A 14,946-nucleotide genomic window follows, 5' to 3' on the forward strand; every position below is an offset into this window, starting at 1 on the left:
CCTAGCTAATCAAAGTGCCTCTAAACTACTCACATTCCCTATTTAGAGTCAAGTACTTGTCTCTTCATGCCCTTATGCATTTGTGAGAATCCTTTTGTTCAGATTGACTCAGTTCAGCTGCTGTCACAGTTGCTGTCTTGCTTTGGTCCACCCAGTTACCCAAAATATCCTGTTCCTGTATTTACGTGATCTGCCATCTTCCCTTTTTCTCCTAACACGGCTCCTCCCTTAAAGCTTCAGTATCATGTTGACTGTGATGGTGGGCTATTTACTGTTGTTGATGTACCTGAAGATGCAAAAGCTGGTGAAGGCAGCGAAAGACGGGACCAAAGACGGCCTGGAGAAGACCAAAGCAGCGGTGAAAAGGGGACGGTCGTTCATCAAGACCAAAACCCACTGTCAGGGTAAGAGTAAGAGCAGAACATGGACTTCGGTCCTTTTTGTGCACATTAGCCAGTTAATTACACTAGTGTATCTGGGATCTGTGATGAATTGCAAGCACTTAACATTGTAAAGGGGAATTCATCCACTAACAATGTGTAGTAACCTCCTGGGTGATGCTGATCTGATTTTGAGTTGACCACGTCTCGCCTGTGTGTCTCAGAGAGGAAGTCGACCTGTTTTGAGGATGAGGAGTCAGAGCTCTTCATCGAGGTGGAATGCTTCAACATGGAGCCAGTGCTCAGTCCCGTCCCTGAGGGGCTCTCACAACAACAGGTGGTGAGGAGGTGTATACTGGGCTCCATATTAGAGAGTGAGAAGACCTATCTGGATGCACTGAAGCGGATTTTAGAGGCAAGTTAATTTCACTTGATACATTTCATGTAACTTTATAGTGATTTCTTCAAGGAAAAGAGTTCCCACCATCCACATCCTCATCATCCTTATTCTCTCTCTTATTAGCAATATGAAAAGCCACTTTCAGAGATTGAGCCCAGGTTGCTAAGCGACAGGAAGCTGAAGATGACGTTCTATCGTATCCGGGAGATTCTCCAGTGCCACGCCCTGTTCCAGATCGCCCTGGCGTGCCGCGTGGCCGAGTGGGACAGTCTGGAGATGATCGGGGACGTCTTTGTTGCCTCGGTGGGTTGGTGGGCAAGTGAATCCTGTGCTGCAGGACATAGGAAGGATTCCATTCCTAATATTCTACTTTTAAGATTAAAGGCTGGAAGAGTATTTAACAGTGGTCAATTGGTCCAGACTAGTGGGATTGAAAAGATTGTATGTCCTGCACTGTGCTTCACCATTTAGCATAACACTGACTGAAGCTATAATGCAAGTTTCCCATGACTCAGTGTTTTTACAAATTGCCTCATTGTAAAGGAGTTAGTCCCATGCCTACACACACAGACGCTGCACATACACACAGCTGCGCTGGGCTCTTGGAGGAAGTGCTTCACCCTGATGTTTCTAGCTAACAGTTTATTTTGAGCCCAGGATCCAGGATGATTCCATTCCTGACTATGATTATGTTGGACTATGAGGTGTTGATGGCTTGCTCTCTCCCCCCTCTGTCTCTCTTTACATATCTGGTTCCCAGTTCTCCAAGTCCATGGTGCTGGACGCCTACTGTGAGTTTGTGAACAACTTCAGCACGGCCATGGCGGTGGTCAGGAAGACGTGTGCCTCCAAACCCAGCTTCCTGGACTTCCTCAAGGTCAGTCAGAGAGCACTGTTGTTCAAATAAATAAAAAGTATGCTCCTTTGAAAATACAGCTGTGCAGAATATGCATCTCTGGCTCTACCCTTAACAGACTGAACTAAAATAGTTTGTGGTTGTGTATTGGATTGTCCTGCAGTGCATCAATCAGTAATCATTGATTGTCCTACTTTCTTCTCCACAGCATCGTCAGGATACCAGCAGTGACCGGGTCACTCTCTACGGACTCATGATGAAGCCCATCCAGAGATTCCCTCAGTTCATTCTGCTGCTGCAGGTATCGATTTCACTCTATCGTCCACAGTGCCCTCAGAAAAATATTGCATAGATTCACCAGCAGAGGGAGCCACATACTCACTAAACAAAGATCTGTGTTAAAAATGCACTACACTGTGTGGTGTGTGTACTCTTGGGAAAGTATTTCTGCTTCTGGTCTCCGGGCACTTCACATTTTTTAAGACAGCCCAATGGTTGTCTGAAGGAATCTGAATAGTTTTCAACCGATGCTATGCCACTGTAGAGAAGCTCTGGGTGTGATCTGTGCTATGTAATGCTCTGAATGTGTCATCTCTCCACGCTTTATGGCAGGACATGTTGAAAAACACCCCAGTAGGCCACAGTGACAGGCTACACCTACAGATGGCCCTGACAGAGCTGGAAACCCTGGCTGAGAAGCTCAACGAGAAGAAGCGGGACGCTGACCAGCGCTGCGAGATCAGACACATAGCTAAGGCCATGAACGAACGCTACCTCAACAAGGTAAACACACACACCATTGATCTTGTTCAGACCATAGAGTCTCAGTGTATGTCCTCGATAGCTTGATGATTTGTGTTTTAAACAGATTTTGTTTATTACAATGTGTGGGGTGTTCGTAAAGTCAAGGCCTCGATCTAAGAATCCATCTATCCACAAATCTGATATACAGTTGAAGTCGGAAGTTTACATACACCTTAGCCAAATAAATTTAAACTCAGTTATTCACAATTCCTGACATTTTAATCAGAGTAAAAATTCCCTGTCTTATGTCAGTTAAGATCACCACTTTATTTTAAGAATGTGAAATTTCATAAATAGTAGAGTGATTTATTTCAGCTTTTATTTCTTTCATCACATTCCCTGTGGGTCAGAAGTTTACATATACTCAACTTGTATTTTGTAGCATTGCCTTTAAATTGTTTAACAAACGTTTCAGGTAGCCTTCCACAAGCTTCCCACAATAAGTTGGGTGAATTTCGGCCAATTTATTCTGACAGAGCTGATGTAACTGAGTCAGGTTTGTAGGCCTCCTTGCTCGCACACACTTTTTCAGTTCTGCCACACATTTTCTATAGGGTTTAAAGAAAAGGACACATCAAACCCAAATGTAATTTATTAGTCCAGCAGTCCATCTCTGTGGATTTAAAACCATATTCTCTTAGAATCCGTTGCTCATCAAATACATGTTAGGAGAAGGGCTGTCAACCCTTCACAGTGAATAGAACTGTGGCCTTTCCTCTCTCTGATCGTCAACAGCAAAGCCCTACAGTACCTCACTTACTTCAACTACCACATACACATATACAGTTGAAGTCGGAAGTTTACATACACCTTAGCCAAATACATTTAAACGCAGTTTTTCACAATTCCTGACATTTCATCCACGTAAAAATTCCCTGTCTTAGGTCGGTTAGGATCACCACTTTACTTAAAGAATGTGAAATGTCAGAATAATAGTAGAGAGAATGATTTATTTCAGCTTTTATTACTTTCATCACATTCCCAGTGGGTCAGAAGTTTACATACACTCAAATAGTATTTGGTAGCATTGCCTTTAAATTGTTTAACTTAGGTCAAACGTTTTGGGTAGCCTTCCACAAGCTTCCCACAATAAGTTGGGGGAATTTTGGCCCATTCCTCCTGACAGAGCTGGTGTAACTGAGTCAGGTTTGTAGGCCTTCTTGCTCGCACATGCTCTTTCAGTTCTGCCCACACATTTTTCTATAGGATTGAGGTCAGGGCTTTGTGATGGCCACTCCAATACCTTGACTTTGTTGTCCTTAAGCCATTTTGCCACAACTTTGGAAGTATGCTTGGGGTCATTGTCCATTTGGAAGACCCATTTGCGACCAAGCTTTAACTTCCTGACTGATGTCTTGATGTTGCTTCAATATATCCACATAATTTTCCTGCCTCATGATGCCATCTATTTTGTGAAGTGCACCAGTCCCTCCTGCAGCAAAGCAACCCCACAACATGATGCTGCCACCCCCATGCTATACGGTTGGGATGGTGTTCTTCGGCTCCCCGTTTTCTTCCAAACACAACGACGGTAATTAAGGCCAAACAGTTCTATTTTTGTTTCGTCAGACCAGAGGACATTAATCCAAACAGTATGATCTTTGTACCCGTGTGCAGTTGCAAACCGTAATCTGGCTTTTTTATGTCGGTTTTGGAGCAGTGGCTTCTTCCTTGCTGAGCGGCCTTTCAGGTTATTTCGATATAGGACTCATTTTACTGTGGATATAAATACTTTTGTACCCGTTTCCTCCAGCATCTTCACAAGGTCCTTTGCTGTTGTTCTGGGATGGATTTGTACTTTTGACACCAATGTACATTCATCTCTAGGAGACAGAACGTGTCTCCTTCCTGAGCGGTATGACGGATGCGTGGTCCCATGGTGTTTATACTTGCGTACTATTGTTTGTAGAGATGAACGTGGTATCTTCAGGTGTTTGGAAATTGCTCCCAAGGATGAACCAGACTCGTGGAGGTCTACAATTTTTATTCCTGAGATCTTGGCTGATTTCTTTAGATTTTCCCATGATAGGCACTGAGTTTGAAGGTAGGCCTTCAAATACATCCACAGATAGACTAATTGACATCATTTGAGTCAATTGAAGGTGTATCAGAATTTTCTAAAGCCATGACATCATTTTCTGGAATTTTCCAAGCTGTTTAAGGCACGGTCAACTTGGTGTATGTAAACTTCTGAACCACTGGAATTGTGATACAGTGAAATAATCTGTCTGTAAACAACTGTTGGAAAATTTACTTGTGCCATGCACAAAGTAGATGTCCTAACCGACTTGCCAAAACTATAGTTTGTTAACAAGAAATTTGTGGAGTGGTTGAAAAACGAGTTTTAAAGACTCCAACCTAAGTATGTAAACTTCCGACTTCAACTGGAGATATATATATATATATATACATACATAATGAGATAGCTCAGTGCCTGAAACAGAGGAAGGTATAAAATCAGTATTCCCTACTGTCTAATTATTTGTCTATTTGTCTGCCCACAAGAGCTAACAGCCACCGCATTGCAGCATACACAGCTTCATAAATATAGATGCCAAGTGCATTTACTGTGTCTAAATGCACACTTGTCTGTAAACTGGATGTGCTTAAAATAGTATGTGTATATTCTACTTTAACTAAATATACATGTCACCCTTGACAAGGACCACACTTAAAAGTTCTACTGAGATCTAAAAAATGTCTTTCCTGCAATATCTAGAGAATGTATTTATAAATCATGGCGATTACCATGCATTTACAATAAATCCTAAATTCACCGTCGGGAATATTGTCAAATCCATTGTAGCTGACCTCTGACCGCTGCGTCTCCCTTCGTTACCCACCAGCTCCTGAACAACGACAGCCGTTACCTGATTCGCTCAGACGACATGGTGGAGACAGTCTACAACGACCGCGGTGAGGTCATCAAGACCAAGGAGCGACGCCTTTTTCTTCTCAACGACGTGCTCATGTGTGCCACGCCCAACGTCCGGTAAGACCCAACGCACCAAACACGGTAACAAACACGGTAACCACCTTGGCCAGGATTTGTATCCACAGACAGAGCACCCTTTCTGGGTATGATTCTGATCAGCTCCCTATGTTTGAGTGAGTGCCCTGTAATTACACTAGTGACTGCTGTATGTCCATAGAACACTTCACCACACTGGCCACTGGCTCTGGCAGGAAGATATTTGAGCTATAAGAAATACAGTCATAGCTTTAATACAGCATACCATATGCCTGGCAATGTTAAATAATTTAGCCTACCTTTTGATTGAATTCTCTTATTTATTTATTCTAAACTTTAGTTTACCCTGATTTGTGTTTACACCAACTCATACAGGAGTGATGTAGACACTCTTGATCAAGTTGAATCTTGATTGAGGAAAATTGTATTGATCACTGTGAAGAAAATCAGTAATCCTCAGCCTATTGTATGTCAGCCTACTTCACCGTTTCCTCTTCCTCTATCCAGGTGCAGTGTGGATGGCAGTGGTAGTGGCAACGTCCCCCCGGGCCAGAAGTTCCTGCTGAAGTGGAGTGTCCCGTTGAGCTTTGTGGACGTGGTAGAGTTTGGTTCCAGTGAGGACATGGGCGACAACAGCCGCTTCACCCCCCAACCCCACTCTGGAGAGAAGGTGGTCGTCAACGCCAAGCCAAGTACGTCCCACTCACAGGGGTCTTTCTGGGTCCTGATTTCTATCGTAATGGGTGACATTAAATGAGATATGATGTGTGGTTTGGGGGTGTACAGAGTGCCCCAAAGGCCCAGAACCCTGATATTTGATTAGCTATTAACTTGGAGGTCTGGACTGGAGGTCTGAAACTCTGGCTTTTCCATTCCATGACGCAATCATTCCTTTATGACCCCATAACTAATCATAAAGAGGGGAATATAAGGTCTTGTATTGAAATACCATGCCATTACTGTGCACAGTTGGCTGTACATTACATATACAGTACAGGGAGCAATAACTTGTTTTCTGTTGTGTGTAAAATCAATACCATTTCCTCTAGAGGTCGACCGATTATGATTTTTCAACGCCGATACCGATTATTGGAGGACCCAAAAAAAGCCGATACCGATTAATCGGACAATTTTGTAGAAACTTTTTTTATTTTTTATAATGACAACAATACTGAATGAACACTTATTTTAACTTAATATAATACATCAATAAAATCAATTTAGCCTCAAATAAATAATGAAACATGTTCAATTTGGTTTAAATAATGCAAAAACAAAGTGTTGGAGAAGAAAGGTAAAGTGCAATATGTGCCATGTAAAAAAGCTAACGTTTAAGTTCCTTGCTCAGAACATATGAAAGCTGGTGGTTCCTTTTAACATGAGTCTTCAATATTCCCAGGTAAGAAGTTGTAGTTATTATAGGACTATTTCTCTCTATACCATTTGTATTTCATATACCTTTGACTATTGGATGTTCTTAGAGGCACTTTAGTATTGCCAGTGTAACAGTATAGCTTCCGTCCCTCTCCTCGCCCCTACCTGGGCTCAAACCAGGAACACATCGACAACAGCCACCCTCGAAGCATCGTTACATTTGAAACGCTATTAGCGCGCATCCCGCTAACTAGCTAGCCATTTCACATCGGTTACACCAGCCTAATCTCGGGAGTTGATAGGCTTGAAGTCATAAACAGCTCAATTCTTGAAGCATTGCGAAGAGCAAAACGCACAAAAGTGCTGTTTGAATGAATGCGTACGAGCCTGCTGCTGCCTACCATCGCTCAGTCAGACTGCTCTATCAAATCATAGACTTAATTATAACATAAAAACACACGGAAATACGAGCCTTTGGTCATTAATCTGGTCGAATCCGGAAACGATTATTTCGAAAACGAAACGTTTATTCTTTCAGTGAAATATGGAACAGTTCCGTATTTTATCTAACGGGTGGCATCCATAAGTCTAAATATTCCTGTTACATTGCACAACCTTCAATGTTATGTCATAATGGCAAATTAGTTCTCAACGACCGAGGCGGCTCAAACTGTTGCATATACCCTGACTCTGCGTGCAATGAACGCAAGAGAAGTGACACAATTTCACCTGGTTAATATTGCCTGCTAACCTGGATTTCAGCTAAATATTCAGGTTTAAAAATATATACTTCTGTGTATTGATTTTAAGAAAGGCATTGATGTTTATGGTTAGGTACAGTCGTGCAACGATTGTGCTTTTTTTCCGCAAATGCGCTTTTGTTTAATCATCCCCCGTTTGGCAAAGTTGGCTGTCTTTGTTAGGAAGAAATACTCTTCACACAGTTCGCAACGAGCCAGGCGGCCCAAACTGCTGCACATACCCTGACTCTGTTGCAAGACAAGTGACACAATTTACCTAGTTAAAAGAAATTCATGTTAGAAGGCAATATTAACTAAATATGCATGTTTAAAAATATATACTTGTGTATTGATTTTAAGAAAGGCATTGATGTTTATGGTTAGGTACACGTTGGAGCAACGACAGTCCTTTTTCGCGAATGCGCACCGTATCGATTATATGCAACGCAGGAAACGCTAGATAAACTACTAATATCATCAACCATGTGTAGTTAACTAGTGATTATGATTGATTGTTTTTTATAAGATAAGTTTAATGCTAGCTAGCAACTTACCTTGACTTCTAATGCATTCGCGTAACAGGCAGGCTCCTCGTGGAGTGCAATGTAAGGCAGGTGGTTAGAGCATTGGACTAGTTAACCGTAAGGTTGCAAGATTGAATCCCCGAGCTGACAAGGTAAAAATCTGTCGTTCTGGCCCTGAACAAGGCAGTTAACCCACCGTTTGTTCCTAGGCCGTCATTGAAAATAAGAATTTGTTCTTAACTGACTTGCCTAGTTAAATAAAGGTGTAAAAAAAAAATATATATATATATATAGCCTGACTGCCAATAGGTACCGAGATGAGATCCTCAGACCCCTTGTGAGACCATATGCTGACACATACACATTTGTGGCCTGCTGGAGGTCATTTTGCAGGGCTCTGGCAGTGCACCTCCTTGCACAAAGGCGGAGGTAGCGGTCCTGCTGCTGGGTTGTTGCCCTCCTACGGCCTCCTCCACGTCTCCTGATGTACTGGCCTGTCTCCTGGTAGCGCCTCCATGCTCTGGACACTACGCTGACACACAGCAAACCTTCTTGCCACAGCTCGCATTGATGTGCCATCCTGGATGAGCTGCACTACCTGAGCCACTTGTGTGGGTTGTAGACTCCGTCTCATGCTACCACTAGAGTGAGCGCACCGCCAGCATTCAAAAGTGACCAAAACATCAGCCAGGAAGCATAGGAACTGAGAAGTGGTCTGTGGTCACCACCTGCAGAATCACTCCTTTATTGGGGGTGTCTTGCTAATTGCCTATAATTTCCACCTTTTGTCTATTCCATTTGCACAACAGCATGTGAAATTTATTGTCAATCAGTGTTGCTTCCTAAGGGGACAGTTTGATTTCACAGAAGTGTGATTGACTTGGAGTTACATTGTGTTGTTTAAGTGTTCCCTTTATTTTTTTGAGCAGTGTATATATATATATATTATTATTTTTATCGGCCAAATCGGTGTCCAAAAATACCGATTTCCGATTGTTATGAAAACTTGAAATCGGCCCTAATTAATCGGCCATTCCGATTAATCGATCAACCTCTAATTTCCTCTTACTGCTAATGATACTTCAACACCCCCTTTTGAAATATTGATGCGTTCTAGATGATTACTGTAATTATCTAGCAGCCTGCTTGGCCAGCTCTGTGGGCTCAGATCAACACTACAGGCACTACATGACCCACTTATGTTACTAACCAATCATGGGGGGGCTTTCTATCTCGGGTTGCAGCAACCTACACAATAACACAGAGCCAAGTTGCTTATAATAATAGATTTAGTTCAGACATCATCGACAAAGCCATCTTCTGTGTGCCAGGCTTTCCCTCTGGAACCAATGAGCAACGTTTTAAAATGGCGCGCGTCCTTTGAGAGACTGCATGGTGTCTATAAGAAGCCAACTCCACTCTGCACCTTCTGCAGGGTCAGTGACTTCACTCTTTCCACTGGGTTTCCCCCTGGTCTGCTCTGGCAGCTGGCCGGCCGTTTCTTTAAACTCCTTATTGGAAACCAATGCAACCATCATCACCAGACTGTATGATTTGTGGTCATAGCCATGCTGTTGCTGTTTTTAGTCCAGAACATTCACCCTGACTCCTGACTACCAACCAGGTATGGCTAATGTGCAATGTAATGGTACGTTGGTGTGCTTTTCTTTTAGCTAGTGTTGTGTTCAGGTGGTGACAGCCGTTACACCCACTGGGGAAGGCAGGGAAGATGTTATGTAGAGGTCGGTGGCACCTTAATTGGGGAGGACGAGCTTGTGGTAATGGTTGTACCGGAATAGGTGGCATGATATCAAATATATCAAAACCAAGGTTTCCATTCCATATACGCCGTTCCAGCCATTATGATTAGCCGTCCTCCCCTCATTAGCCTCCACTGATGCTGTGGAGTAACTGCTTTATTGTATGCTAGTCATAGGTGTGGTTTTCTGTGCGTAGCAGGATGTGGCTGAGCAGACATTACCGCGGTCTTATTCCACCTAGCTCTCCGATGCCTGCTGCTCTCTGTCCATCCCATCTGTGGTACTAGTGTGATCTACTCCACTACATGTGTATAAAGCCGTTGAAACTCATTCGCATCCCCTGCCACATCCCTTTGCTATATTGACTCTTAGTTGTATTACCAGGGGTATGTTCTACTGTCCAATGACGTTTAGCCACTGTGATGTTAGATGACTCTATAGTTTGTTAGTAGCCATGCACTTTTGACTCGCATGCCTGGAGGAGGATGACTGTCTACATCAAATCACATTCTATTGGTCACATACCCATGGTTAGCAGATGTTAATGCGAGTGTAGCGAAATACTTGTGCTTCTAGTTCTGACTGCAGGAATATCTAACAAGTAATACACAAATCTAAAGGGATGGAATAAGAATATGTACATATTAATATATGGTTGTGCGATGGCCGAGCGGCATAGGCAAGATGCAAAAGATGGTACAAGGTACAGTATATACATATGAGATGAGTAATGTAAGATATGTTAACATTAGTAAAGTGGCATTATTTAGAGTGCATTGATAAAGTGACTAGTGATCCATTTATTAAAGTGGCTAGTGATATGAGTCCATGTAGGCAGCAGCCTCTGAGTTAGTGATTGCTGTTTAGCAGTCTGATGACCTTGAGATAGAAGCCGTTTCTCTGTCCCAGCTTTGATGCACCTGTACTGACCTCGCCTTCTGGATGGTAGCGGGGTGAACAGGCAGTGGCTCTGGTGGTTGTTGTCCTTGATGATCTTTTTGGCCTTGCTGTGACATCGGGGGCTGTAGGTGTCTTGGAGGGCAGGTAGTTTGCCCACGATGATACGTTGTGCAGACCACACCACCATCTAGAGAGCCTTGCGGTTGAGGACGGTGCAGTTCCCGTACCAGGCGGTGATGCTCTCCATTGTGTATCTATAAAAGTTTGTCAGGGTTTTATGTGACAAGACAAATTTCTTCAGCCTCCTGAGGTTGAAGAGGCGTTGTTGTGCCTTTACCACACTGTCTGTGTGGGTGGACCATTTCCCTTTGTCTGTGATGTGTATGCCGAGGAACTTAAAACGTTCCACCTTCTCCACTACTGTCCCTTCGATGTGGATAGGGGGGTGCTCCATCTGCTCTTTCCTGAAGTCCACGATCATCTCCTTTTGTTTTGTTGACGTTGTAAATGGATGTAATTGTGCATAAGCGTGTGTTATTTAAGAGTCCATTAGTTATCTACTGTTCTGCTCTCCATCAATTTTCTTAAAGCACAGGACCCCAGGTGAAGTTGACCATATGGGCCATTCCTTTTTTTCACTCATCCTCTTACTCACTGAAATGCCAGGGGACAAGCAAGCTTTCCTCTCGTTGACTGCCCAACTGCCACCCCGTCTCCCCTCTCGCAAGCCTCTTAAGGCGTGGGCATATTTCCTATCCAAAATAGTTTGGAACAGTTTGTGCATATATTATGATGTAATTTTGTGGGTTTTTTTTGTTTGTTGTTGTTGTTCATTTTAGTCTTTGGCAAGGTTTTTTTGGGGCTGTTCATCCACACATTTTTTTCTCTAAGCTCAAGTCGGTAGCTGAGGTCTACACCCCTTTGTTGATGATTGGACAACAGTAGGGATTCTTCAATTTAGGTTTTGTCATTCAACCAAACATCTTAGTTAGACTGCGTGACTAAGATGTCACTATTAATGACAACTCAAAAATGTATCTTAGATTAATGTTGACTATTTTGAAAAGTTGTATACTGGCAACGGCATCTCAAGATGGACAAACAATACTATTGCTGCTTTTTCTCAGTTTTCAAGCGAAGGTCTTTTTAAGGCAGTACGCGAGCACTGCCAGCTGAACCGAAGCAAGCGGAAGGCTTTACCCACTCACCCACCCGTTATCCCTCCATCTGCCCTCTAGTCTGCCACAGACGGCCTGACGGGGGCTGAAAACTGTACGGTCAACAGCAGCATCTGGACCGACAGGCAGGCATGTTCCTAGCCAGCTGTCTAGTCCTGACCTAGGTTAGACCCCCAGTAACCAATTGCCCTGAGATGATCCATATGTACTGAATAGCAGTCTGGTTCACCTCAGTAATGTTAGCTAATTGAATTTAACATGGAACTAGAATTGAAGACCGAGTATGTTAATTTTCACCTGACAGAAATGGATCAGACCATGTCACCCCCCCCCCCCCCCCCCCCTGATTTCTTCAATACTGATTTAGATTTTCCCTAAGCCAGTTCAGAGAGACAGAGGACTGATAAGTGGAAAAACCCTTACACTCAGCCTCTGTCTCTCTCTCTCTCCCTCTGTCTCTCCCCATATTCCAATATGTTCTGCCAAAGCCACTGGTGACCTGCCTACTAAAGAGGCAATGAAAACACTGTCCAGCATATGATGTCACAGTTCCCTGTGCTCTGCTCTGGATGTCTGTGTGCCTACCTCACGTCTGTTGTGCTCCGCGTAGCTAATTGGGACCACCAAAAGAGATGGGTCAGTTAAATTGACAAAGACTTTCAAACAATAAACCATGGCCCTTTGTTCCTCTGGCTGAGCCTGTCATAGTTCCACATTGTAAGAAGTTGAGAGTCTTGAGGAATATGCGATATAGCAGGTCGAGGGATCATCCTAAGACCCTGGTTACTTGAAGATGTCACAGGCTCTTCCAAGCTTTGTGAGTGTGCCAGGACCTTCACACAAAGGCCTAATTGGGGAGTTTGGGCCCTCGCTGTAATGGCTTAGCCAGTCTCTTCTGCATTTCACTCCTAGCATAATCCATTACTTTATGACCAGCCATGATGCTGTGTAGGTCCATGTACCTGTAACACACAGCACAATAATGGTTGAGGTGGGTGGGCGGCACCAGTCCAGGGTACTTGTCCATTGCACTCACTCATTATGGCTTATTATATCCTGTATCAGTGTTTGTCAGAGCCTATAATAACAACCTTTTTATAAGCTTGGAGATGAATCATGGCCTGTGGGTGGATGACAAGCCAAAGAGCACGACTCTGAAGCTTTTTCAGCGTTTCTGTCCTGACCTGGTTCCAACCACACAGACTTCATTAAGACAGATGAGGCGTGAATATTTGAACACCATTAGATATTAGGCAATTAGCCCAATAGAGCAGAAACGCCATCACATTTTTACATGCTTCAGAATCGACGATTTAAAAAAATTATAATAATCATATACTTGTCTATGCTTTCAACCAAACAAAATATTGTCTGAAATTGACATATTGTATCAGTAAAACATTTAAGTGATAGTCACCTGAATATATTCATATGTGGAATGATGTTTTGGTACATGATGAAGAGCGAGTCCCTGAATTAGCTTCCTGTATGTACATTTTAGTGAAGTGCAAATATGGTGGAAGTTTCTCTGAGGGTCCTCTCTGGGCCAGCCCTGGAGAAGACTGGAGCAGTTGCCATGGAGCTGGAACACTAGGGCAGTGTGAAGGGCCATATAGAGCCCACAGAAAGTAGAAAACCAGAGGGAACTCCAGGAATCCTGGCGCCAGAGATTCCCATTCACATGAACACTTCCCCTCCAAGTTCCAATCTGCTGCCTTATGAGAGTGACAAAATAGAAGTTGAAAAGTCATATGGTGAAATTGTCTTTAAGAGCTTCCCTGCTTACTTGTTAGCTCATAGTCCCATATGCTGCAGTGTAAATTGTATCGTATGATGACTTGTTGGCAGGCTTGTCTGAAAGACGAGGAGGGTCATCCTCTCTATGCTGGAGGTTTTAATGTGCGCTACAGCCTAGAGAGAAGGCTATGTGCTGGCAGAGCCTACAAGAGGCCCCTCGCTCTCTTTCTCTCTCTGATGAGTCAGACTCTCTGTCTGTGTCTCTGTCATTTACAGGCTGAGCGCTGACAAACAAAGCAGTCCGTTGTCCTGAGCTGGACCCACAGAAACACAGTAATCACTCACTTCACTGGCTTGTTGGTTAGGCAAGGCACATCTACAAAGACATGCACACACACACACGTTTATATATACACACACACACACGTGCGCGCGCGTGGAACAGCAGTGAATAGCTTGGCCCCAGGAAACTGCTGTTAGGTAACGGTACTCAAGTGAAAACATTCACACACACATACTCCGTCACTGTGGTCCTGTGGTTCAGCGCCAATCCAAGTGAGTTTGCTCACATGTCGCAGATCTCTGTGGGAAACCGATCTGACTGTTATTGATCTTTGTCTGGCAGTAGGTCTTATTTGACCTCCTGCTTTCAATGCCCAGGAATTTCCTTTGAGATATTTATGGCTCATATTCTTGGGTAAATGGTTGCAGATGGGCTATGGGTTCAGATTTGTAAATCACAACTTACTTCAATTACCAACTTCACTTGGTAATAACATTTTGTTCTGTTGACAGGGATAGTCCTAGTCTAGATAAGGCGTACATGGGCCCAGGGCAGCTGATTTAGTTTTTATTCAACATCTCATTGTCTCTTTTTCCAGATAAGCTGTACATGGGTCCAGGCCAGCTGTACCAGGACCTGCAGAACCTCATCCACGACCTCAGCCTGGTCAACCAGATCTCCAGCATGATCGGTAGCCTCAAGGGAAACTACCAGGTGAGCAGCATTTATCGCTGCATTCATTTTAAGGCTTGTTTTCTGTGAGTGAAAATACAAGTATATTATTCGCCTGTGAGTAAATATGTCCCTGAAGTTTTGATGTGTCATGTCGAGCTGTGGCACCAGCAGAGAGAGAGAGAGAGAGGGCCCTGACAAACACTGTAGTCTGGTGTACAGTAATTTGCCCGGACAGCGCTGTGTGGTGCTGGACTGTGAGACTCAACTAGCCAGTGTTTGTCTATGTGTGAGTCCTGTCAGAGACAGAGGGCATAGTGGTGGGGGAGCAGAGAACAGGCCAGAGGCACACAGAGAGACATGTGTT

General features: G+C 43.6%; 1 protein-coding gene across 4 annotated transcripts in view; it reads left to right on the plus strand.

Moving 5' to 3' along the window:
- The window catches only part of arhgef10 (Rho guanine nucleotide exchange factor (GEF) 10), a 98,880-nt gene that overhangs the window by 32,915 nt on the left and 51,019 nt on the right, over positions 1-14,946 (plus strand). For all 4 annotated transcript variants that reach the window (XM_055864460.1, XM_055864462.1, XM_055864463.1 and 1 more), the window contains 9 exons: positions 293-404; positions 605-795; positions 904-1,083; positions 1,541-1,657; positions 1,845-1,937; positions 2,249-2,419; positions 5,287-5,432; positions 5,919-6,103; positions 14,506-14,621. In XM_055864460.1, the coding sequence (XP_055720435.1) occupies positions 293-404; positions 605-795; positions 904-1,083; positions 1,541-1,657; positions 1,845-1,937; positions 2,249-2,419; positions 5,287-5,432; positions 5,919-6,103; positions 14,506-14,621 (1,311 nt within the window). The remainder of the gene's footprint in view (positions 1-292; positions 405-604; positions 796-903; positions 1,084-1,540; positions 1,658-1,844; positions 1,938-2,248; positions 2,420-5,286; positions 5,433-5,918; positions 6,104-14,505; positions 14,622-14,946) is intronic.

This window comes from Salvelinus fontinalis, chromosome 16, assembly GCF_029448725.1.
Source record: "Salvelinus fontinalis isolate EN_2023a chromosome 16, ASM2944872v1, whole genome shotgun sequence".
Classification (NCBI taxonomy): Eukaryota; Metazoa; Chordata; class Actinopteri; order Salmoniformes; family Salmonidae; genus Salvelinus; species Salvelinus fontinalis.